The following is a 24,690-nucleotide window of genomic DNA, read 5'->3' as shown; positions in this document are numbered from 1 at the left end:
TGTTGCTTTTCCAGGCACATTGACAGACAGCTGGATCAGAAGCAGAGAAGTCAGGACTCAACTGGTGCTCCAATATGGGATGCTGGCACCACCAGTGGCAGCTAAACCTGCTGTGCCACAATGCCACCCCTAACATGTGCTTTTTATTGCTGTTTTGCATTTTACATCACCTCTATAAGCTCTTCTCAGTTATATCCCACCCACTAAACAAAACATCTGCTACTTTCTTTCATGCGGTAACTCCCCATCAAAATGTGGGCCTTTGGGGCCGGCACTGTGGCATAGCAGGTAAAGTCGCTGCCTGCAGTGCTAACATCCCATGTGGGTGCTGGTTCGAGTGCCAGCTGCTCTACTTCTGATCCAGCTCCCTGCTATGGCCTGAGAAAGCAGTAGAAGATAGCCCAAGTCCTTGGGCCCCTACACCCACGTAGAAGACCTAGAAGAAGGTCCTGGCTCCTGGCTTTGGATCAGTGCAGCTCCGGCCGTTGCGGCCATCTGGGGAGTGAGTCAGTGGATGGAAGACCTCTCTCTCTATCTCTACCTCTCTCTGTAACTCTATCTTTCAAATAAATAAAATAAATCTTAAAAAAAAAAAAAAGGAAAGTTACTTTCTTAACTGTTCTTCAAAGATTAAAGAACAAAATTAAAATTTGATAGGTAAAAATGTTCCCACCTGTTTCGAACCAATGCTTCAAAATTAGAAATTAGCACTTCCTTGGACAGAGCTAATGCCAACAACTGAGTGCTGTGTGGACAAAGGGAAGATGGTTACCAGGCCCGGGACCAGCTCCTTGTTATGGCATCAGGCCACCGCACTGTTTCTAGCAGCTGCACCGGAAGTTGTTCCTTTCTCTTTTCATTCCAACTTTTTATCTTTCAGTTTCACTGGACTACATATATTCCATAGCATAAAGCAAACAGAAAAAGAATGTAATATAAGAAACATCTCTATCTGAATGGACTTTTGTGACCACAAGCCTGGGCATTCGGCTTGGTGGTTAAAATGTCGTCTCAGAGATCTCTATCCTACATCAGAGCACCTAGTTTCTTCCTACCTTTTTTTTTTTTTAAGGACAGTAAAACTATATTAAGTGGGCCGGCGCCGCAGTTCATTAGGCTAATCATCCGCCTGTGGCGCTGGCACCCTAGGTTCTAGTCCCAGTCGGGGCGCCGGATTCTGTCCCGGTTGCTCCTCTTCCAGTCCAGCTCTCTGCTGTGGCCCGGGAAGGCAGTGGAGGACAGCCCAAGTGCTTGGGCCCTGCACCTGCGTGGGAGACCAGAAGGAGGTGCCTGGCTCCTGGCTTCAGATCGGCACAGTGCACCGGCTGTAGCAGTCATTTAGGGGTGAACCAACGGAAGGAAGACCTTTCTCTCTAACTCTGCCTGCCAAAAAAAAAAAAAAAAAACAACCTAAAAACTATATTAAGTGGTAAAATTGAAGTTTATGCAAGTCATTTCTCTGTAAATGGTTGGTTGTCTGGTTGGTGTGGTTGTGGTTGGTTATCTGGTTGGACAACCAGGTTTAAGGACTTGCTTTGAATTGGATTTGCACAGGAAGTTCAGTTTAAAATTGCAGAGAAATAAAAATACAGTTTCTTGGGCTTTTTTTTTTTTTTTTTTTTTACTTATTTGAAAGAGTTACACAGAGAGAAGAGAGGCACAGAGAGAGAGAGAGAGAGGTCTTCCATCCACTGGTTCACTCCTCAGATGGCTGCAACAGCCAGAGCTGCACCGATCTGAAGCCAGGAGCCAGGAGCTTCTTCTGGGTCTCCTTTGCGGGTGCAGGGGCCCAAGGACCTGAGCCATCTTCCACTGTTATCCCAGGCCATAGCAGAGAGCTGGATTGGAATTGGAGCAGCTGGGCCTCAAACCGGTGCCCATATGGGATGCCAGCGCTTCAGGCCAGGGCGTTAACCTGCTGAGCCACAGCACCAGCCCCTAAAAATACAGTTTCTTAAAAGTATTACTGTTGATACATCATATAAAATTTAGAAAATATCAATTAGCTATATCAAGACATTATTGTTGCAGGAGGCCTTTGAGAAAAGCTACATCCTCCCAGCAACACTCCTGTTATTGACTATTCAAAATGACAGTAAATGGTTAATTCCTAGATTAAATGAGTCTAATAAACTTAATTTACTGAACTACTATGATACATGAAAGCAGAACCCAGCAGCATTTTCACTTGTCACTGCTATAGCCTAAAAGATATATTCTCAATAGGATGGTTTTAGGGAGTCTTTAAGCATGAAGCAGACATACAGAGGTCTTCAAGAAGTAAATGGAAAAGATATACTATGAAAAAACTACTCAGATTTTTGAAATCTTTTTTGAAAAGTTCAGCAATTTACCTTTTAATTCTATTTTTTCCATGAACTTTTTTAGTCTATACAGTCCACAAATATATATCATATCATATATCTCTGGCATTAAATCTTAGAACAATGAGGAGGAAAAATGTCTAGAAGTTTTTGGGAGGGTGACTTTTTTTAAAAAATATGAGACAAAACCCATCTTAAATAAACTGAGGGGCAGGTGTTTGACCCAGCAGTTAAGAGGACAGCTGGGAGCCTGCAGCCCATACGAGAATGCTAGGGCTCAAGGCCCAGGTCAGCTCCTGACTCATTTCCTGCCAATACAGAACCTGGGAGGCAGCAGTGATGGCCCGTGGACTGGATTCCTGCCACCCAGGTGAAGAGCTGCAATAGGTCCCCAGCTCCCCATTCTGGCTCTAACTCTGGTTCTGGCCCCAGCCCTCCCTTTAGCCTAAGCCAGCATCTGTCTGAAATAAGTAACAAAAAAAAAATAATAATAAAACTCTTTTCTTGGCATGTCATACTTTTCAAGTTAGCACATCCACCATTATCTGTCTTCAAAATATAGGTTAATCATAGGATAGCTACCTACAGAGATAGATGTGACTCAAAAGACTGCATCACCAATGGGCCCAGCACTGTGGCGTAGAGGGTTAAAGCCCAACCCTGCAGTGCCGGCATCTGTTATGGGCACTGAGTCTCAGCTGCTCCATTTCTGATCCAGCTCCCTACTAATGCTCCTGGGAAAGCAGCAGAGAGATGGTCCAAGTCTTGAGCCCCTGCACTCACGTGAGAGACCCAGAAGAAGCTCCTGGCTTCAGAAAGGCTCAGCTTCGGGTGCTGCAGCCATTTGGAGAATGAACCACTGGATGGAAGGCCTCTTTATCTGTCTCCAGCTCTCTCTGTAACACTTTCAAATAAATAAAATAAAAACTTAAAAAAAAAAGATTGCATCACCAACATTCCTTTACATACTCTACACAAATGATTACTATCAGAGCTAGAAGAACTACCATTCTTTCATCTTGCTTCAGCACTGCCAGACAAATCTGAACGCTAAATACTAAGTTTTTAACAAAAAGAAAAGAACGTATATAGACAAGTATGTAACGATGGTCATCTTACAAACAGCTAAAGAACATTCTGAGAAAGGCAGATGGATTCTTACCACTGGGCCATCATCTCAGATTTAGACCAACTGAAGAATAAAAATGTCAACAGAGAATGTAGTCAAAGAGTTTCCTTTAAAACTAGTTTTTAGTCAAATAAAATAATGAAAAGCTTTCTGTGGCAGAATCTCTAAAGAAAAATAAGAAATTACAGTGAAATTCACTGCTAAGTATTAGAAATGATCTGGGGCAGGCGCTGTGCTGCAGCGGGTTAAGCTGTCACTTGCAATGCCAACATCCCATATCAGAGAGCTGGTTCAAAGACCAGCTGCTCGGCTTAATTCTAACACCTTGCTTAACGTGCCTGGGAAGGCAGAAGCAGCAGCCCAAGTATCTTGGTCCCTGACATCCATGTAAGAGATCAGGATGAGTTCCTGGCTCTTGGCTTTGGCCTAACCCAGCCCTAGCTATTGCAGCCATTTGGGGAGTGAATCAGGGGATGGATGGTATCTATCTCTTTCTCTCTCAATCTCTTTCATATACATAAATAAAATCTTAACAACAACAACAACAACAAATGATCTGTGGCAGTATAATGCTGACTAGATAGCAAGAGGAAAGAGAAAAAAAAGTGGGGTTTGGTCAATGCCAGAGCCAACTCTATACAAAGAGACAAGAGCATTACTCAAGATTTAGCCAGCTCAACTGGACTCTCAAGCTTTGGCCTGGGCTCTACACTACAGCCCCATTCAGCTGTATTTAATGACAGAAAATCATGCCATGGATGCTCTGGCAGACTGCTTATTCACCCAGCTCTGCCAGTTGGGGTTCTAGTGGTGTGGTCAGTCAGGATATTCTGTCATGTACATGGCTAAGAAGTCCTACACCAGGTGATCTGAGCCCTTTCTTTTACCCCAGGAATTAGTAGGGAACATGCACTCCTCTACAGGGGAAGTTCTAAAAAAGCCTATGTGGAATGAAGCCGGGAGTGAATTAAATGCATTTGCTGTAGATCTGGAAGAAGACAATGGACTGCCACTGGAATGAAAGCACTAAGAAGCCAGCAACCACCATGTCTCCCGCACACACTGCAAGAGAAGCTTGAAGAACAAATGAGCAAGGCAAGTGAGCAGAGTCTGAACTACACTGGAATAATTTTTGAGGTTGGCAATTTAAAAATGACTTATGTCATGGCTGACACTAAAATGTGGGTTCATTTGAAAATTAAAGAAAAATGGTTACAAATTCTTGAACATGTAAAGATACACATTTTCAACTCTAAAGAGAGATTACAAAACCCTGAAAGACAAAGATAGGGGTCTGGTTCTTCCATTCAAAGAAAACGAATGTGGATTAAAAATATCACTTTAGGGGCAGGTGTTTAGCCTAGTGGTTAAGAAGCCCATGGCCCACACTACTCTGACACACTAGATCCCCAGTTCCAGCTCCTGACCCAGCTTCCTGCCAACTCAGATCCTGGGAGGCAGCAGGTAGTTGTGTCCCTGGATTGAATTCCAGGATCCTCGCTTTGTCCTGACTCTCTCCTGGCTATTGGATTTCACTCTGTCTCTGTTTCTTGGCCTTCTAAATAAATGAAAATAAGTAAAAAAAAAAACTTAAAAACATTCATCAAATAGATGAGTGAATAATTCCTAAGATATAAAAACACATTTCAAGCCTCCAAGCAGCAGGTAATCCTCAAGCAGTCAAGTCCCCACCACCCACGTGAGAGACTTGGATCGTGTTCCCTCTCCCAACCCTGGCCTCAACTGTCCCAGGCATTCGGGGAATGAACCACAGGATGGGAGCTTTCTCTTTTTCTGTCTCTCAAATAAATAAATATTAAATTAATTAATTAAATAATTTTTAAAAATCACCTTGCCCCAGGTCTTGGAGTAAAGGAAACATTTTTAATGGTAGTTTCAGGTAACTAAATGGTCTACATTTAGGTAACTGAATGGTCTACAAGCATACTCTTACAAAAACAGCTGCTGCGATATCACTACTTACAAAGTAGCCTCTACACAAGTGTACTTTGCTTTGACCAAAATGAATTCCAAAAACTAAACTCTACATCCCCACAGTTAACTCTAAAGTTTTAAAGATTTTAATGAATTCCAGAGGGTGGGGATTGCTTCTTGTGCGTACTTTCTTGTAGATCTGTATTCCAAGGACTTTTCCTTATCTCCACCTCCACAGTTAAACATTCCTCAGTGAGAAATCCTTTTAAAAAGACAGTGTTGGCATCCCTTATAGATGCTAGTTCAAGTCCCGTCTGCTCCACTTCCGATCCAGCTCTCTGGATCTACTGGGAAAGCAGTAGAAGATGGGCCAAGTCTTTGGGCCCCTGCACCCACGTGGCAGACTCAGAAGCAGCTTTGGCTCCCAGCTTCAGATCGGCCCAGCTAAGCCATTGCAACCATTTGGAGAGTGAGCCAGCAGATGGAAGATCTCTCTCACTGTGTAACTCTGACTTGCAAATAAAAAAATAAATCTTTAAAAAAAAATAAGGACATTACTCACCAATTTTGTTTTATTCATCAGAAATGTCAGTACACTCAAAGAGGATGACTTATAAATATTACTGTGGAAAACAAATCTTAAAAATGCAAAATAGCACTTTAGGAAACAAAATTAATTTGGTCAGAAATAGTTTGAAAGAGAATTCTACTTCTGAAAATCTTATTATGAATATGTTAGCCATAGCAGCTTCCTCAAAGGAAATTATCAGGGACCAGCACTGCGGCTCACCGGGTTAAGTCTCCGCCTGCAGTGTCAGTATCCCATACTGGTGCCAGTTCAAGTCCCGGCTGCTCCTCTTCTGATCCAGCTCTCTGCTATGACCTGGGAAAGCAGTGGAGGATGGCCCAAGTCCTCGGGCCCCTGCACCAGCATGGGAAACCCAGAAGAGGCTCCTGGCTCAGCTCCAGCTGTTGCAGCCATCTGGGGAGTGAACTAGTGGATGGAAGACCTCTCTGTCTCTCCCTGTCTGTAACTCTACCTCTCAAATAAATAAATAAAATTTAAAAAAAAGAAATTATCAACTATGAATATCATGTAACTTTTGTACAAAAAAGATCACATTTAAGGAAAATGCTTCCACTAAATAATACAGATTACATACAATTTACTGGAAAACAACCAGGAGATTTTTATTATTTTTCAAGGAAGAAATTTGCTTTTAAGTACCTGTGGGGAACTGCTACCAAGTAAGAAATGTCACTTCTAATAAAGTATTTTGCATAGCAAACACAGCCCCAGACTGAAGTTTTGTCACAAAAGGGTCCTGTGAAAGACCCTTGGGAAAGAACTTCTCTGGTCTGACTTTAACTTCTAAAATAAGATGGTTAAATACAAGTAACTCTTTGGTTCCATTACCTTAATTCAACACCTTGAGGTACTTACATCCAAAAGCATTTTCAGGTATGTAACCACTCTAATGTGCTTGATTAATGAGGGAACTAACACCTAACGGGAAACCTGATACTGTATCTGTGCATATCAGCTCCTTATCAGTGGACTTTGCTTCTTTGCAAAGCAAATCCTCTGGACATCTACGTTTTCCCAGACTGAGTTTTCCTGAAGTGAGACAGGTACCTGTGGCCCACAAGCTGACGAGAAGAGCCCTTCCCAACCCACGGCCCTCGGCCCTCGCAGTCAGAGGGAAAACACCTGGAGCCAACCCCTGAAACAATGGTGTTGCAGCAATTACATCTCAAAAACCACACTCTCCTAATGAATTCCCAAAAAACATTCACCTCAGATTATGGTTTTCCGCAGGGGCCAACTTTCTTGGGTTTGCTCTCATTTGCTTGAGCAAATATTTTCCATTTTAACTAACATTAAGTTTTAAAATGTTCCCGTTCCAATGGAATATACCAAGTCCCACCACCCACCCAAAAAAAATCCCCCAACAATATCTAACAGGAAGCCACACAAGCCGTTTGTCAATTTCAGGGAGGGGGCGTCATATGTCGGGGATGCACAGACATCTTGACCAAAATAAATAAACTTTCCGGGACCTTTATTTACCAACTTGGGAAAGGCAGGCTCGGAAACAACCAGCTAAGTTCGCTCCCAAGTTGGCATCTTAGAAAACGGTCGTGCGTTTACGAAACACGCGGGAGCCCAGAGTCTGCCAGCCCAGAATTGGCCAGGGGAGCACACGCCCATCGGCCCTGCCTGGAGAGGAAACAATGGGAGAGGCGCAAGGGAGCGAGCCCGGCGCTCCAGGCGCCCCAACTCCGCCGCCCCAGCCCGCGCCCGCCCCCCGCCCCGAGCCCCGGGGCGCGGCCCACCTGCGGCGGCGCGGGGAGGGGGCTGCACTTACCAAACAGGGTCAGGGCCATTGTAAAGGCGCTCGCCGCCGCCCGCCAATCCACGCGCTGCTCCCAGGCGGGCCGGAGATCACCGCATCGGCCCGACGCACTCACACCTCGCACCGAGTGCGGTGCCTGAGGGGCGTGGCGGCGGAGCCGGCGCCCGGAGAGGCTGCAGGCCGGGACGCAGGGAGCCGCTGCAAGAAAAAGTTATTCACGCGTTATTGTCGCGCGCACCTGGGCCAGGGCAGCCCCGCTCGCCCTCGGCGAGCCGGCACTTGTCGCTGCCATCTGCCGACTACGCGGGAGCGTGCGCGCGGGCGGCGGTACCTGCGAGGCGGGGAGGCTTGGCCGCGGCGCAATGGCAGGCAGGGAGGCGGCGCCGCGCTGGCGGCGGCGGCGGCGGTGGCGGCGGCGTGGGGGAGCGCAGCAGCCTCGCAGAGCCCCCGGCGGGGCGCGCTCACTCCGCATCCCGCGGCCTCGCCGACGCCATCTTGCGATAGCGTCTCCCACGAGCGCGGCCGCTACGCCTCCTCCCGCCTCCCCCTCAGGGCGGCCGGGCCTGGTGCGTTCCCATGGCAACGGGCGCGCGCAGGGGCGCGGGGGCGCGCCCTCCTTCCCCCGGCGGCGCGGAACCTCCTGCGACCCGCTTTGGGCGGCCACCGGGAGCCGGCCTGGGGCGGGGCGATGTGTTTCAGCTGCAACCCCAGGCTCTCTATTGAATGGGATTTGCGGGGGCGTAGAGAGGAGAAAAACGGAGCTGTTACTCGAGAGCGGAAGAGCCGCAGAAGGATGCTGGGTGGATGCGAGCTCCCGGCGGGGTCGTGCGGGGACCGGGTTCGTCTGAGGATAAATTCCTGCTGCTGGCGCCTTCGGGGTTAACGGGCGAGCCGGGGACCTGAAGCTGCGGGACCCCGGGCGGAACAGAGGCACAGAACGGTGCCGTCTTTTGCTTTTGGACTCGGAGCCTCTGGGAGTAGTTCCCTTCAGATTGCCCTGTGTGAGGAAACAGGAGTCGCTCATAAAGCATCTGGGATTCCCTACACCCTCATTTTCTCTCCTTGCCATTGAACCTGTTTGAGCCTCCCTCAGGAAAACCCAGCGCTACTCACTGACGGGCGCTTCCCCTTTGCCAACAAAAGCTCGTTCCCCCTGAGCTTTTTGTGTGTGTCTGAGAATTGCTGGCCACGTCTGTCTGTCCGCACGGTTCCCCCCTCCACCCTGCCTCACCCTCAGTTAGCCAGGAGTCGTGTGACGTCAGCCCAAAAGGTGTTCTTGAAAAGCGTGGTTTTCGCTTACTGTCTTCAGAAAGTCAGGATTCTCCAGTTGCCGTGAAGAAATCCCTCCTCTGTTCTTTCTCTGCTCAGGGCACTGATACTATTTTGGGGTCTGAAATATGTAGGTTTTTCTCTTTGGTTGTCATTTCTGCCTACATCCATCTTTCATCTTTTAGTTCTCAGGTTCCCTGGTTGTATCATTTTCAACTAATTCTTTTAAGGGTATTGTACGAATATCTTCTCTTTGATGTACTTTAGGGATCAGATTATTAGAAAAAATGAGAATTCAGGCGGAACCACGGTTAATTCATCATCATTTCCCAGCAGACTCAAGCATCAGAAGAGAAGCCGGCTGGGAAGGAGGAGCCAAGCCTTTTGTTTCAAATCAGTTAACTCTAAAAGGAAGACACGTGAAAGTAATTCAATACAATGGGCAAATACTCAAGATGCGATATGCTTGCAAATTCCCCATATAAAATGGCTTTCCTTCAGCCACTCATCAGAACAAATCCTGAAATCCCCAGAATTTTTAATTTCTCATGAAAAAGGACTCTTGAACAGCCTTTTTGCCCATGAAAAAAATCACACACACACACACACACACACACACAGTTCGTAAAGGTAATTAAAGAATCCCAGGCAGCCTTTGTGGACAGATTTTATAACCGTGTGGAGATTGCTGCTGATCTGCTCAGCAAATAACCCCAAAGTAAAGACTCCATGTATTGTTTCAATCAGTGGGCTTCAACCTTTCGGGGGGGGCCCCTGCCTGCCCTTGAGACTCTAATGAAAACAGTAGCCCTCCTCCTAGAGAAGTGTATGTCTGTACACACACTTACCAGAAATGTTTCCCACAATTTCATAGGAAACCTGTCATAATTACAAAAGATACCCAAGACGGCTATTATAACCTCAGAAAGCTTTTGCTTTTATCATTTTTTTAAAATTCCCTTTCACGTAGAACCTTGGAATTTTCAAGCGGAAGGGACCAAATTCCCTCAAGGTACACATTTAAAGCAAAGGGCCCAGTGGTTAAAAGATTTCCTATTCAGTGGTGGATCCAGTAGGGCAATCTCAGGCTTCTGGTGTTCTCCCAGGCCACCTCCCCCACCCTCCATCTCCCACCAATTTAAAGCTTGCATGGTTTGAATTTAAAGAGAAAAATCTGTTTGGTATTAGAAGCACAGTATTTTGTCCTCAAGCCATTTTGTATGTTTAGGTCGTCTTAGCGTTTAGCAAGTTGCATTTGTCCCCAAAAGTCTTTATTCACATGCTCTTCTGCGGGAAACTATGTGTCCCATCAGGCTGAGAGCAAACGTGTTTTTCTCCTGTTTTTGTGAAGCTCTGTTTGAGAGGTATCAGAGCATCAGGGCTTCCTTGCTACAATTCAGCAGGCTGCTCATTTTTTCTGTCCGATGGGGCCATGTCCTGGGAGTGAGTCAGAGGGAATTAGTGCCCCTGAGCTCAGGCTCACTCTCCCATTGTACAGTGAGGCTTTGGTTTCCGGAGCAGCTTTCCATTCCCTCGATGTGGCCACACTGAGCTGATCCTAGTGACAAACCTGGCTTAGAGTCAGTTGGGGACCTTTCTCCCTTCCCTTCTTTTCCACACAGGTCCTAGGTACTCCCTAACCCAAAGGACACACACAGCCATGCTTAGGGAAGGAAGTATTTGGAACTTAGCAGTGTGAATGTTGCCATGTTTTCCTTTAAAACATCTACCTGTCCACAGGTGATTCCTTTTGATGGACTTACAAGTAGTCAGATGCTCCAACAAAATGACGTCTAGACGAAAAGAGTATTGTCTTGACAATAGTATTGGTTTTTAGAATATTGCATTATCCTACAGAATAGTGCTTCTGTACTCAGCTGGAAATAAAGCAATAACCTTCCAGCTACAGATTCAATGGAAGGAAGGGCGGTAACTACTTGGAGGTGATTATTATGGGTGGTGACTTCGGTTGTTTATAGAAAAAAGGGCAAAGCATGAATTCACTTTCCAAAGCATTCATTTTCATTGAGAGCTTTAATTTTGTGCTTCATACACAAGGGCTTTGAAGAGCCGGATTTGTTTGCTCTGTTACTAATTAGTTGTTCAGTTTTTAAACAAACCTGTCTCTCTTTCTGGGTCTTGTCTTCCTCATTTGGCAAATGAAAGGTTATCTCTAAAGTCCTTTTTAGGTTTACCTGTCATTCTGTGGTATTTTTAAATCATTACATTAGCTGTACTGTGGATAAAAGGGAAGACATTTTTGTTTTCATCTTAAATATATTTCAAATGCTATTGTATTTGAAGTTTGTAAATACCCAATGTAATAAACAAGTCATATCTTTTTTTTTTTTTTTTTTTTTTGACAGGCAGAGTGGACAGTGGGAGAGAGAGACAGAGAGAAAGGTCTTCCTTTGCCGTTGGTTCACCCTCCAATGGCCGCCGCGGCCGGTGCGCTGCGGCTGGTGCACAGCGCTGATCCGATGGCAGGAGCCAGGAGCCAGGTGCTTTTCCTGGTCTCCCATGGGGTGCAGGGCCCAAGCACCTGGGCCATCCTCCACTGCACTCCCTGGCCACAGCAGAGGGCTGGCCTGGAAGAGGGGCAACCGGGACAGAATCCGGCGCCCTGACGGGGACTAGAACCCGGTGTGCCGGCGCCGCTAGGCGGAGGATTAGCCTAGTGAGCCGCGGCGCCGGCAATAAACAAGTCATATCTTATTAAAGCTACTTCATCTGCAGCATATTATACTAACAGTATCATACGTATGTATTATATAGAGAACAACCTTTTTCAGGTTTAATGGAGTTGAAATTAAAAGTATGCAGCGAATAATCTAGTTCAAATTTACTAAAACATTTTCTCATTTTTATTTGAGTTTTGTTAACTAAACAGAACTTAGACAACCCTTTAAAATTGTTTTTCTACAGTTTAATGACTTACCACAGTGTTTTGGATTTCCTTTTTGTTGCTCATTTAGCTTCATTCCCATTGGTAAACATTGATTTGTTCCTCAGTTTTGAATGAAGCAGAAATTAATGAGGCGGCTTCTTGCCTCACAATAACAAGTTAAAATTATGGCACTTTATCATGTCAACACAGCTTTAAACACTAGCAATACCAGTGCTATTAGCACAATTCCCAAAATAGTACAGAAGTTTGCTGTTGAAGAAAAAATTACACAGTATATTTTTGCTAATGTTATAGAATCATTCTATTCCTCCTTTTCACAGATTTAGAAAGTTAACATCCTTAATTTATTCACTATATGTGACATTCTTTTATCCCATATTTATCAGTGCAAGTATGTTTTTCTTGTGTGAATTTGTGTAAAGTGAATTCAGTCTGTTTTTAACAATGTTTTCTTTCAACATTTAGTCCAGATGAGCTTTTTTTCTCCCTTCCTGTATCTCAGACTGTCTGAATTAATGCCTAGAGATACTTGGAAGGCATTTTATGCTTTATAAGTAGCACTTTTACAGGACAAAGCCACATGCGTGCAAGTAACTAAAACAACATTTGCCTTGAACCTTACGTTTTTAGACCATAACATTTTTTAGGAAAAACAATTATGTCATAAACTATAAAATTAGCCTTTAAGCATAAATAACTCAAGTTATTGTGTAGGAGAATTGTGTTTTATTGACCACCAGAGAATACCTAAATTATATCGATAGAAGTAACACTAGGCCTTAAAACTCACTTTGAAAAATATAAAAGATACCTGAAGTATTGACCCTCATATCCACCAGTTCTGTATCTGTGGATTCGATCAATGGCAGCTCAAAAATATTCAAGAAAAAAATTGCATTTGTAGTGAATACATACAGACACTTTTGTCATTATTCCCTAAACAATTCAACATAACAACTATTTACATAGTATTTTTGTTATATTAGACATTCTATAATTTAGAGATGATTATTTATCCATCACTTTGCACTTGTTTTTTTCATGTCTTGTAAAAAATTTGTTAAATGACATACAGAAATGTGCATATTGATGGGGTACTATGTAATATTTCATTGGAAGCACACAAGGTACATTTATCAGGATAAATATATTCTTTCAAACACTTAACATTTCTTTATAGTGAAAATATCCAAAATTCTATTTTTTTTAAATAGAGAAATATATAGGGCACAGACATTTTCTATAGTTACCCTACTGTGCAATAAACCCCAGAACTACTTAGTCCTAGCTAGCTATAAACTAGTACACATCAGTAAACATTTCCCAATCCCTCCCTCCCCATTTCACCCCCATACCCACCTCAGGTAACCTCCATTGTATGTTTAACTTCATGAGATCACCTTTTCCTTTTTTTTTTTTTTGACAGGCAGAGTGGACAGTGAGAGAGAGAGAGAGAGAGAGAGAGAGAGAGAGAGAGAGAAAGGTCTTCCTTTACCGTTGGTTCACCCTCCAATGGCCGCTGCAGCTAGCACACCGCACTGATCCGAAGCCAGGAGCCAGGTACTTATCCCGGTCTCCCATGGGGTGCAGGGCCCAAGCACTTGGGCCATCCTCCACTTCACTCCTGGGCCACAGCAGAGAGCTGGCCTGGAAGAGGGGCAACCGGGACAGAATCCGGCGCCCCGACCGGGACTAGAACCAAGTGTGCTGGCGCCGCAGGCGGAGGATTAGACTACTGAGCCGTGGCACCATCTTTTCCTAAGGCTACATGTATGAGTGAAATCATGTGGTATTTGTCTTTCTATGCTTGCCTTATTTCACTTAATATAATGACCTCTACTTCCATCCATACTGTCTCAAATAACACGATTTCATCCTTTTATGGCTGAGTAATATTCCACTGTGTACAGGCACCACATTTTCTTCATTCATTCAGTAATGGATGAGCATTTACATTGTTTCATTTCTGCACTCTTAGGAACAGTGCTGCAGTAAACATGGGAGTGCAGATGTGGCTTTGACAGATGGATTTCATTTTCCTTGGGAATACAACCAGAGGTGGAACTGCTGGATCATACAGTTTTTTTAGTTTTTTGAGGACCTTCCATACTTTTTTCCACAATGACTACACTAATTTACATTTCCACCAACTTTGTACAGGGGCTCCTTTCTCTCCACATCCTTGTCAACACTTGGCCAGCTTTTGTCTTTTGATATTAGCCAATCTTACTGGAGTGGGGTGATGTTTCACTGTGATTTGATTTGCATTTCCCTGATGATTAGTGATGTACCTGTTGGCCATTCACATCTACTTCTAAGGGAAATGTCTATTTAGACCTACTACTGCCCATTTTAAAATTGGATTAGTTTTTTTGCTATGGAGATGTTTGAGTTCCTTATATATTCTAGATATTATCCCCGATTATACTCCACTTAAAACACTAAAACAAAACAAGTCTCTCTTTTCTTCTTAGACTAGCTAAAGACTTGTCAATCTTTTCAAAGAACACGCTCCTAATTTCATTGATTTTTTTTTTTGTGTGTGTGTGCATATTTTTTAAAAGATTTATTTATTTATTTGAAAGGCAGAGCTACAGAGAGGCAGAGGCAGAGAGAGAGATCTTCAATCCAATGGTTCACTCTCCACATGGTCGCAATGCCTGGAGCTGAGCTGATCTGAAGCCAGGAGCCAAGAGCCTTCTGGGTCTGCCACGTGGTGCAGGGGCCCAAGGACATGGGCCATCTTCTACTGTTTTCCCACGCCATAGCAGAGAGCTGGATTGAAGTGGAACAGCCAGGACTTGAACTGATGACCATATGGGATGCTGGCACGGCAGGTGGTAGCTTTACCGGTTATGCCACAGCACCAGCCCCTGTGTGTGTATTTTAAAAGTCTCTATATCATGTATTTGTGCTCTGAGTTTTATTATTGCTTTTCTTCTACCAATTTTGGGTTTAGTAGATCACAAAGAAAGTCTCAACATATTTAAAAGGATAGAAATCATATCAAGGATCTTTTCTGACCAATTTGGAAACTACACAAATGCATGGAAATTAAACAACTGACTCCTGAACAAAGTGTCAGGAAGAAATTTTAAAATTTCTTGAAATGAATGAAAATGGAAACACAAAATATAAAAACCTATGGGACTTCGCAAAAGCAGCACAAAGAGAGAAATTCATAGCAATCAATACCTATATCAATAAAAGAGAATGATCTTAAGCAACTTATTGCTGAACCTCAAGGAACTAGGAAAAGAGTAAATCAACTCCAAAATGAAAGGTGATTCAATGTGAGGATGCGGGTAGGTCATTTGCAAATATACGTAGCTTGCTTTTTTATTTAAGGGACTTGGGCATCTGCAGAGTTTAGTATCCACAGACACCCTCGTGGACACCAATGGAGGGCTGCCCTTGCTATAGCAGCAGAAGATACTCCCACCAAAATTAATCTCAAAGAGAAGGTGTCTGTTAGGTGGTTAGACACAAACGTGGAACTGCATATTACTGAGGAAACACTCTCAGCTCTTATTATTTGACTTCCAAGGTGAAAAGAAACTTTATAGAAGCTATGTGTGTGTGGTTACGTGTAGGTATGAAAAGAGTAGAAATTGGAACTGAACAACAGAATGCAAAAATCTATCTTTGACGTAGGATAATTATTTCTTGTTAAATGCTTAGTACAGAAAGGAAATCATGGGGCCGGTGCTATGGCACAGTGGGTTAACGCCCTGGCCTGAAGCACTGGCATCCCATATGGATGCTGGTTCAAGGTTCAAGTCCTGGATGCTCCACTTCCGATACAGCTCTCTGCCATGGCCTGGGAAAGCAGTGGAAGATGGCCCAACTCCATGGGCCTCTGCACCTGCATGGGAGACCCAGAAGAAGCTCCTGGCTCCTGGCTTTGGATTGGCGCAGTTCTGGCTGTTGCGGCCAATTGGGAATGGAAGACCTCTCTCTCTCTCTCTCTCTCTGCTTTTCTCTCTGTGTAACTCACACTTTCAAATAAATAAATCTTAAACAACAACAACAAAAAACAAGCAAGCTTCATGCTTCTGAACAAATACAGAAACTATTTCTAAAAAAAAAGAAAGGAAATCATATTTCCATAGGTGATAGAATCACAGATATTACTATGCATCCTTGGTTAGAATCTACTAAAAGACACAAGACTGATTTTTTAAAATTTGTGGTAAAATTTATTTTGACATAGTGTCAAAAGGACCATTGGTTTGGAGTGGCCAATAAAAGGGGTGAGGAGAGGGGTGACAAAGGTCTCTTTTTAATTTGTTTTGAATATATATTTTTAAAGAATACTGTTCCTGATAAATAGTATAAATCTTTCAGATTTTCTTGAAAAAGGCTTAAAATCAAGTATGCTTTCAAACACACACTAGATAGAGGTGCAATGACTATGGGTGCTCTGAAATAAAAGTTTTTGTTCTGAGGTATGGTCACATTACAGTGCCTTAACCTAGGACGTCCATTTGAGCATGTTTTTCTGAGGTCATTAGGCATATCTAATGCACAGTGTGGCTAAAAGCCTATTTAACTTGAGCAGTTGGATTTCTGCCAGGTTTTGTTTTCAAGAGGAGATAAAGGGATTTGGCTACAAATCAAATCTCCCTATTATAGCATGGTTTTCCTGGTTAATGTCAGTCTCCACAATAAGGGTTGTTCATTCAGGTTGATCACATTGTTAGTTAAAAATCGGCAAAACAGTGGTGATCTCCGAGTGAGAATTATACAATCTCTAACTAAATAACAGACAGGAGGAGAAGTGGATTTCCCTGATTAACATCAGTCTGTGGCATAGCAGATAAAGCCACCTCCTGCAGGGACACCATTGTGGCACAGCTTGTTCAGCCATGGCCTGCAAAACTGGCATCCTAAATGGGGCCTGCTGCTCCACTTCCAATTCATCTCCCAGCCTGGGAAAGCAGTGGTGGATGACCCAAGTTTGTTGGGCCCCTTCACTCATGGGCTTTTATTGCAGTTTTCAAATGAATAAATAAACCTTAAAAAAAAAAAAAAAAAGATGCTACCCAATATGGGTGCCAGTTCCTGTCCTAGATGCTCTACTTCAAATCCAAATCCAGTTCCCTGCCTGGGAAAGCAGCAGAAGATGGCCCAAGTGTTTGGGCCCCTGCACCCACATGGGAGACCCAGAAGAAGCTCCTGGCTCCTGGCTTTGGCCTGGCCCATTGCGGCCATCTGGGGAGTAAACCAGGGCATGCAAGATCCCTCTCTCTAACTCTTTCAAATAAGTAAATAAATCTTAAAAAAAAATATATGTATCACAGTCTGGGCTCAAACCATCCATCATGATGGTGTTTTCCTAAAACTCTTTTGTATCCTATTGTAAAATCAAACTTGTATCAGACATTTGAGACAATGCACAAATTTGAATTCATTCATTCATCCTTCAACCATTCAACAAATTTTTTACTGAGTATTGGTGAATCACCAGGTAAAGAGCCAAAGATGAATTAAACATGAATCCTGGGGCAGGCATTTGGTTTAACGATTAAGAAGCTGCTTGGGACGCCCTCATCATACATCAGAGTACTTGGCTTGTCCTTCTCTGCTTCCTGTCCAGCTTCTTGCTAGTGCACACCTTGGGAGGCAGCAGATGATGGCTCAAGCACTTGGGTCTCTTGCACCTACGTGGAAGACGCAGACTGAGTCCCTGTCTGGTGGCTTTGGCCTGGCCCAGCCTCAGTTGTTGTAGGCATTTGGGGAGTGAACCAGTAGGTGGAAATACCTCTTTCTAACTTTTCAATAAAATGAAATTAATTTTAAAAAATGCATTGTGACCTAAAAATTTTGCAGTCCCTAGGGATAGATAAGACTTGCAAAACAGGACAATGACAAGGGCTACAACATGAGTAGAGATTAATCCATTATGTTCCATTGTCTGATATATAAGACACCTGAAAAAAAAACTGAGCAATAAATGTACTGCTTATGGTAACTTTGAAATAAATACATAAATAGAATTCCATTCTTTTAAGATGTATTTATTTATTTGAAGTCAGAGTTACAGAGGAAGAGAGAAAGAGAGAGAGATCTTCGATCCCCTGGCACACTCTCCAAATGGCCACATCGGCCAGGGCTGGGCCAGGTTGAAACCAGGAACCAGGAGCTTCACCTAGATTTCCCATGTGGATGTAGGGGCCCTAGGACTTGGACCATCTTCTGCTGCTTTTCCAGGTGCATTAGCAGAGAGCTAGATCAGAAATGGGGTGGAGCAGCCGGGACTCAAATTGGTGCCCATATGGGATGCCAGGACTGTAGGCAGCAGCTTAACCCACTGTGCTTTTTGATAAAAGTAATATGTAAATGATGAGAGCATTTGAAAATATTTTTAAGTTCATTGCAAAAATGGCATAAATATGACTGCAAAATTACTTTTACCAAGTGTTCAGCTAAATAAAAGGTTATATACATAACTGATATGTAATATAAGAAATGAGCATATTTTCTAGGACTGGGTTGTCATTTTATTTCAATCAATGCCTGTATTATCAATGTTCAAAAATAGTTATCCTATAAATAGTACAGTGGGAGAAAGCATACTGCATGATAATGTGGGCGCACTGCACTGCTGCCTGACAAACTCCAATGTGTTGCCACTCGTGGTTACTGTTGACAACTGTGACCATGACTTGCACGCCCCCAGTAAGGTAGATCTACCATTCTTGAAGTGGTAGAGAATCCGCACTCACACTCTGGGTTTCTGTGTTTGTGTTTTTTGAATAATCTATTCACTGGTTATGACTTGTTGATACTCCTTCAAAATGTTGGATTCCAACCTACAGGCCCCATGAGGGAAACACACAGACTAAACACCTGTCCTCTTGAGGCCAGCAGTTGGTTAAGACATTGCCTACAATGTCAGCATCCTATATGGCTACCAGTTCACATCCTGGCTGCTCCTCTTCTATTTTTTTTTAAGATGTATTTTTATTTATTTGAAAGGCAGAGTTACAGAGAGAGGTAGAGATAGAGAGAGAAAGAGGTCTTCCATCTGTTGGTTCACTCCCCAAATGGCCACAATGGCTGGAACTGAGCCAACCCAAAGTCAGGAGCCAGGAGCTTCTTCTGAGTCTCCCACATGGGTGCAGGGGCCCAAGGACTTGGGCCATCTTCTATTGCTTTCCCAGGCCATAGCAGGAGCTGGACTGGAAGAGAAGCTGCCAGGACTAGAACCAGTGCCCATATGGGATGCCAGTGCTTTGGGCTGGGGCTTTAACCCACTGTGCTGGCCCCTGCTGCTCTGATCCAGCTCTCTGTTATGGCCTGGGGAAGCAGTAGAAGATGGCCCCAGTGCTTAGGCTCCTGCACCCATGTAGGAGATCCAGAAGAAGCTCCAGGCTCCTGGCTTCAGATCAGCCCAACTCCGGCTATTGCAGCCATTTGGGGAGTGAATCAGCAAGTGGAAGACCTCTCTGTCTCTTCTTCCCTTTCTCTGACTTTCAAATAAATAAATCTTTAAAAAACCAAAAAATGTCCTTTGAAATCGACTATGTTGATGAAAAAAGAAGATGGTCATATCATTACAGATTCAATATGAATAATGATGCTCTCACTGTAAAATGGTATGACCATAAATATGTCTTTGTTGGAACAGACCTTGTTGGAACAATACCATGGCACCACTTGGCCAAATTCAACGACAGAAAAAAGAAATAAAGAATAGAGCCAATGTGCCTCCAGAAACAGTATGGGCACCTCTAACAATGTCAGTAACAGCACAGGAAAACATGACTAGCTGGTTTCCAAATATCCTACTTCTATTAAAGGTGAAAATGATACTTGTTGATATGTGCATCATAAATGCATGGGTTCATCACAAATTTGTGAACAAAGATGAGAAAGATCTCATAAATTCGTTGCATTTCCAAAGAGACAACTGCTCGGCATGCCTAAAATGAGGAAATAAGAAAAGATCAGGAGGAAAAAAGCTTTAATATTCCCAGACCCACTACTGTCCACGATGATAACAGATTTGACATGAAAAGCCACATTATTCTCATATGGCAAGAATGATGACAACATCAAAACAAGCCATGTTGTGTAAAACCAAAAACATACTGTCAAAAATGCAATATAACCTTTGTTTCAAGGGTTTTGTTCCTTTCCACCAAAAAACAATTGTTGAACAGGTTATGAAAGTCACTTGTTTGTATATTGTGTAATGTATAGACAAGCAACTTGGGCACTGATATAGATCAAGCTGTTAATGTGGTGCTTACGTTGTGTGAACCCTGCCTGCTTTCTACAAGTACTGGAGGCGACTTAGAATGTGGATTCATCATGTAAAACTCTGGTCTCAACTTTTTTAATTGTTCTACTTTCCAGTAATAAATTTTTGAATTATTAGAAAATGTTTGAATATACACATACATACTCACACACCTGTGCTGTTGTTGTCAGCTGATAACTTAAGGCACAATAAACCTGTACAAGAAGGTTCCTCATTATTTACCACCTCCTTAGGTCTTCTAGAATGCCACAGTACATCTTGAAAAGACCTGGATTCAAAAACTGACTTCAGCTCTCACTACCTACATGATTTGGAACAGGTTTAAACTGTTCTGGACTTCAGTTTTCTCTTGTGTAAAAAGGAGGTACTCCCAATTTGCGATCTCTTGGTTGCAATTGATAGAAAAGTTAACTCAAACAAAGGGACTTTATTTGCTTTGTAATGGAAAAGCCCAGGCTAATCCAGCATGTCCCCATGGACATAATTTCTCCAGTCACTATTTTCATATACCAGGGGCTCCCCAGCTCCTGGCTTCTGCAGCTGTCCCCTTGTGGGAACACAAGAACTTCAGAACTTGTACACATCGCATAGTCCCATCTCTTTGTCCAAGGGAAGAGTCCTGTGAGTCCTGGAATCAGTCTCCTCCACCCCTCTCTTTCACTGGCCTGACCTGGGCTATGCGACCACCCAAGAACCATCACTGAGGCCAGAGTGTGGGGTGAGTGTGAGCCAACCCCAGCTACCCTGAGCCTGAGCGGATTAATCCTCTCAAACCTCAGGGCTGAAATGAACTCCCCCATAGAAAGCTAATGAATGATTTGGGGTAGGAGAAGGGACTGAACAAGTAGCTAACCAGCTCACATCTGCCTTTAAGGGCTGTTTTGAGGATTCAATAAAGCACAACAAATATGGGGCAGTGTTGTGAGCCAGCAGGGCAAGCCACCACTTGGGATGCCCACATCCCATACCGGAGTGGCTGCTTCATCCCCGCTTTCTACACTTCAGACCCAGTTCCCTGCTGATGCTCATAGGAGGCAGAAGGTGATGGCTAGAGTACTCGGGTTCCTGCCACCTACGTGGGAGACCTGCATGGAATTCCTGCCTCCGGGTTTCATCCTGGTGCAGACCTGGCTGCTGTAGCCACTTGGGAAATGAACCAGTGGATGAAAAATCTCTCTCTCTCTCTCTCATTCTGTTGCTTTGCCTTTCAAGTAAATAAATTTTAAAAAATGTTTTGCTTTCCTCTTCCATGTGGATTAGCTGTCTCGATATTCAATAAAAAACAATTTTTCTCTGAAAACAGAAACCCAAGTACTGTGACAAGTCATCCCCTTAAGAAGCAAATTCTTCTCAATGCCACAACCTTGCCTTCCTCTTTTAACCTCATAGATATTTGCTCCCCAAGCTATCTACAGTTATGATGGCATCACCTACCAACACAGCCTGTCCAAAACCAAAATTGTAATAACTTGTTTTGCAAAGTGTGTTTCTACTATACAAAACCAACCAGTTGGATTTTTTTCATTAAGCCAGTCATTTGTTTGATCATATTTTTCAATGTCAAAATAATTAAAATGTCTTTCAAAAATCTAATTCAACAGCAGGAAAATAATTTGCTACATGTTTTAGGATTTCCTTTGATCACTTCCCAGCCTTTTGGCTAAGATCAAGTGTAGGATTTCCTTTGAGACCCAACTTGGATTTCAAGTCTAGTTGTATTTGATGAACTGGTAGGCTTTATAGGAGCCTACTACCATAAGCTGATATACAGGGGAGGGTAATTATTAATTATGCTGAAAATTGGTCAAAACATACAGAAGTGACCATGAAATGAATATACTCTTGGCCCCCAAATGGCCTAATCTCCCCATAGAATTGCATGGTGAGCAAGAGTCCAACTGACACAAGTAATTGAAAAGGAATTATAAGGGCCAGCATTGTGGTGCAGCAGGTAATGCTGCCACCTATGAGGCCAGCAGCCCATATGGGTGCCAGTTTGAGACCCGACTGCTACACTTCTGATCCAGCTCCCTGCTAATGTGTCTGGGAAAGCAGCAGAAGATGGCCCAAGTACTTGGGTCTCTGCAGCCACATGGGAGACTTGGGTGAAGCTCCTGACTCCTCGCTTCAGCCTGGCACAGCCACCGCTGTTGTGAACATTTGGGGAATGAATCATCAAATGGAAGCTCTTTCTCGCTCTGTAACTCTTTCAAATAAATAAATATTTAAAAAAAATTATAGCTTTTACTTGTGTTTTACAAGGATTACTATAAGGTGGCGAGGCCAAGGCAACTCGGCTGGCTGACAAGGTCACAGCAGAAGGTCTGTGTCAGCAAGGCATGAGAAGAACAGCTGCGGTCCTCTTGGTGGTTTTAGGTTTGTTGGGAACTGCACTCTGCATAAGAAAGCCGGAGCTTCCTGGTGGTCCTGCTAGTGATTGCTGTATTTTAGGGAAAAAATGCTTAGTCTCATAATCCCCAACATGTCCATTGCTTTGTAGAATTTTAATCAAGCAGAATGTTAGTGTAGGAGAAAGGTTTTATGCAAGGTTGAGCTTTTTGTGGAAAAGAATTAAAAGGCAACAGGCTCCTTGGTATATACTTCCCACTAAATAAAGACACATGTTATTAAAGCTTTAATTCAATATATGCTACAGATACTACAATGGGTAGGATGTCAAACTGTAGAGCAGATCGAAGTGAACCTTTAAATAAGTACAATAAAGAAATTAAGAATCACAGAAAGAACTGCAAAGAGGGGATACATTTATAAAGCACCTGCTTTGACCTTGGGGCTTCTAGTAAAGATTAGATTAGGAAGGTACTATTCTAGCTTGTGTAGCCAATTTCTGCATAGCTCAACAGCACTCCAGGCCTTGGCTTGTGTGGGCACCTGTTCTCGCACCTGTCTGTGATTGTTACCCATGCTCTAAATATGCCCTTGAAAATAAATAAAAAATTATAATTAGAAAAAAAAGGACAATAGATTTGTTACTGTGAGAAAAAAGAATCACTATGTGGCTTATGATATAAAAATAAAGTCTGGTGCTCAGAGCCAGAGCCATGCCATCAGCCTTGCTGTGAGTGTGTCTCTCATTTCTTGGAGCACCAACACCTCTCACACCTTGGGGCCCCTGGATTGGCTGGAGCTGGTCTCCGGCAATAGGTACTCAAGTTACGCCTCACAGGAACTCTTGTAACCCACTTCTTCCTTTTTTGCCACACCCCACAGCTCTCCTGGAGCACAGCACCCTCAAACCCCCAAATTCTCACACTTCAGCCACTGTCACTTTCCTGCCACTCTCCCATTCCTGTTTATTAGTGAGCTGGATCTTTCTGCTGTTTCCTCTTAACCTTTCACTACTCCCTAACGGGCCTGGGAGGAAAGGACCTTCCTCCCTGCCCTCTTCCTGCCTCTCAGTTCCACTCTCTCTCCACCCACTAGCCTCACTCTGTGTTAAAATTAGAGGATGCAACAGTAAGAAAGATAATTCAGACAAAATTCCATTAAATTTTGTCCCCAGCTAAAAGTGAGTACCAGGAAATGCTTTACGTGTATTTTTTCATTTGAATCCCACAGCAACCTTATAGGGGAGCTATTGGGATCCAGGACTCCTCCCTCAGAACCTCACTGCTTGGTAAACTACAGCCCATCACCTTTATATATGGAAAGGGTTAGCCTCAGGTAAGTTTGGGTTAGCCTAGTTAAGTTTTTGCCATTGGCAGATTCATGCACATTGGGATAGTGTCCTCACTGTATATCTGATACTGTAAAAGTAAGCCCAATGTTGTAAACCAATGTTTTGCTGTAAAAAATTGAGTTTAGAGTTGATATGTCAATTGGAATCCAATTTAGAAATAAAACATTGATTCATGTGGCCAGTGCTGTGGCACAGCAGGTTAATCCTCTGCTTGCGGCGCTGGCATCCCATATGGGTGCTGGTTCTAGTCCTGGCTGCTCCTCTTCCAATCCAGCTCTCTCTTATGGTCTGGGAAGGTAGTAGAAGGTAGACCAAGTCCTTGGGCCCCTGCACCCTCGTGGGAGACTGGGAAGAAGCACCTGGCTCCTGGCTTCGGATTGGCATAGCTCCAGCAGCTGCAGCCATTTGGGGAGTGAACCTGTGGATGGAAGACCTTTCTCTCTGTCTCTTCTCCCTCTCACTGTCTGTAACTCTACCTTTCAAATAAATAAATCTTTTTTAAAAATCTATTCATCTGATAAGATACTGATGGCAGTATACGATAAGTTCACGTAATACCAAAAGATGAAATTCAAGTAACAAAGCAAACCAACTTTTATTTACAAAACATATTAATTATGAACTTAGTATTTTGCAGTGCTTTGTCTGAAGGTTTTTACGTATGTTTTAGACAGGCCAATTGAAAAAAACCTACAATTGAGTAAGACTAAATTCAAAAACATGCTGGGGAGTGTTTAGCCTAGCAGTTACTACATTCACATCCCATATTGGAATACCTGGATTTGATTTCTGGCTCTGG

The 24,690-nt window shown here is 43.4% G+C and overlaps 1 protein-coding gene across 9 annotated transcripts in view; it reads right to left on the bottom strand.

Annotated features, from left to right (window-relative positions):
* Window positions 1–8,268, bottom strand: part of CHN1 (chimerin 1) — a 259,736-nt gene extending 251,468 nt beyond the window's left edge. For 2 of the 9 annotated variants that reach the window (XM_051848493.2, XM_051848491.2), the window contains exons 1-2: window positions 8,077–8,268; window positions 7,758–7,943 (exon numbers count right to left, since the gene is read on the bottom strand). Coding sequence is in view for 2 of the 9 variants with exons in the window: in XM_008258770.4 (XP_008256992.1) it covers window positions 7,758–7,776 (19 nt within the window). In the remaining 7 variants the exon portion in view is untranslated. The other 7 variants (XM_051848494.2, XM_008258771.4, XM_008258770.4 and 4 more) reach the window with 6 other exon arrangements.
* Window positions 8,269–24,690: the final 16,422 nt, after the last annotated feature.

The sequence above is a fragment of the Oryctolagus cuniculus genome, chromosome 3 (genome assembly GCF_964237555.1).
Source record: "Oryctolagus cuniculus chromosome 3, mOryCun1.1, whole genome shotgun sequence".
In the NCBI taxonomy this organism is placed as follows: Eukaryota; Metazoa; Chordata; class Mammalia; order Lagomorpha; family Leporidae; genus Oryctolagus; species Oryctolagus cuniculus.
This window is presented reverse-complemented; position numbering and strand designations above follow the sequence as displayed.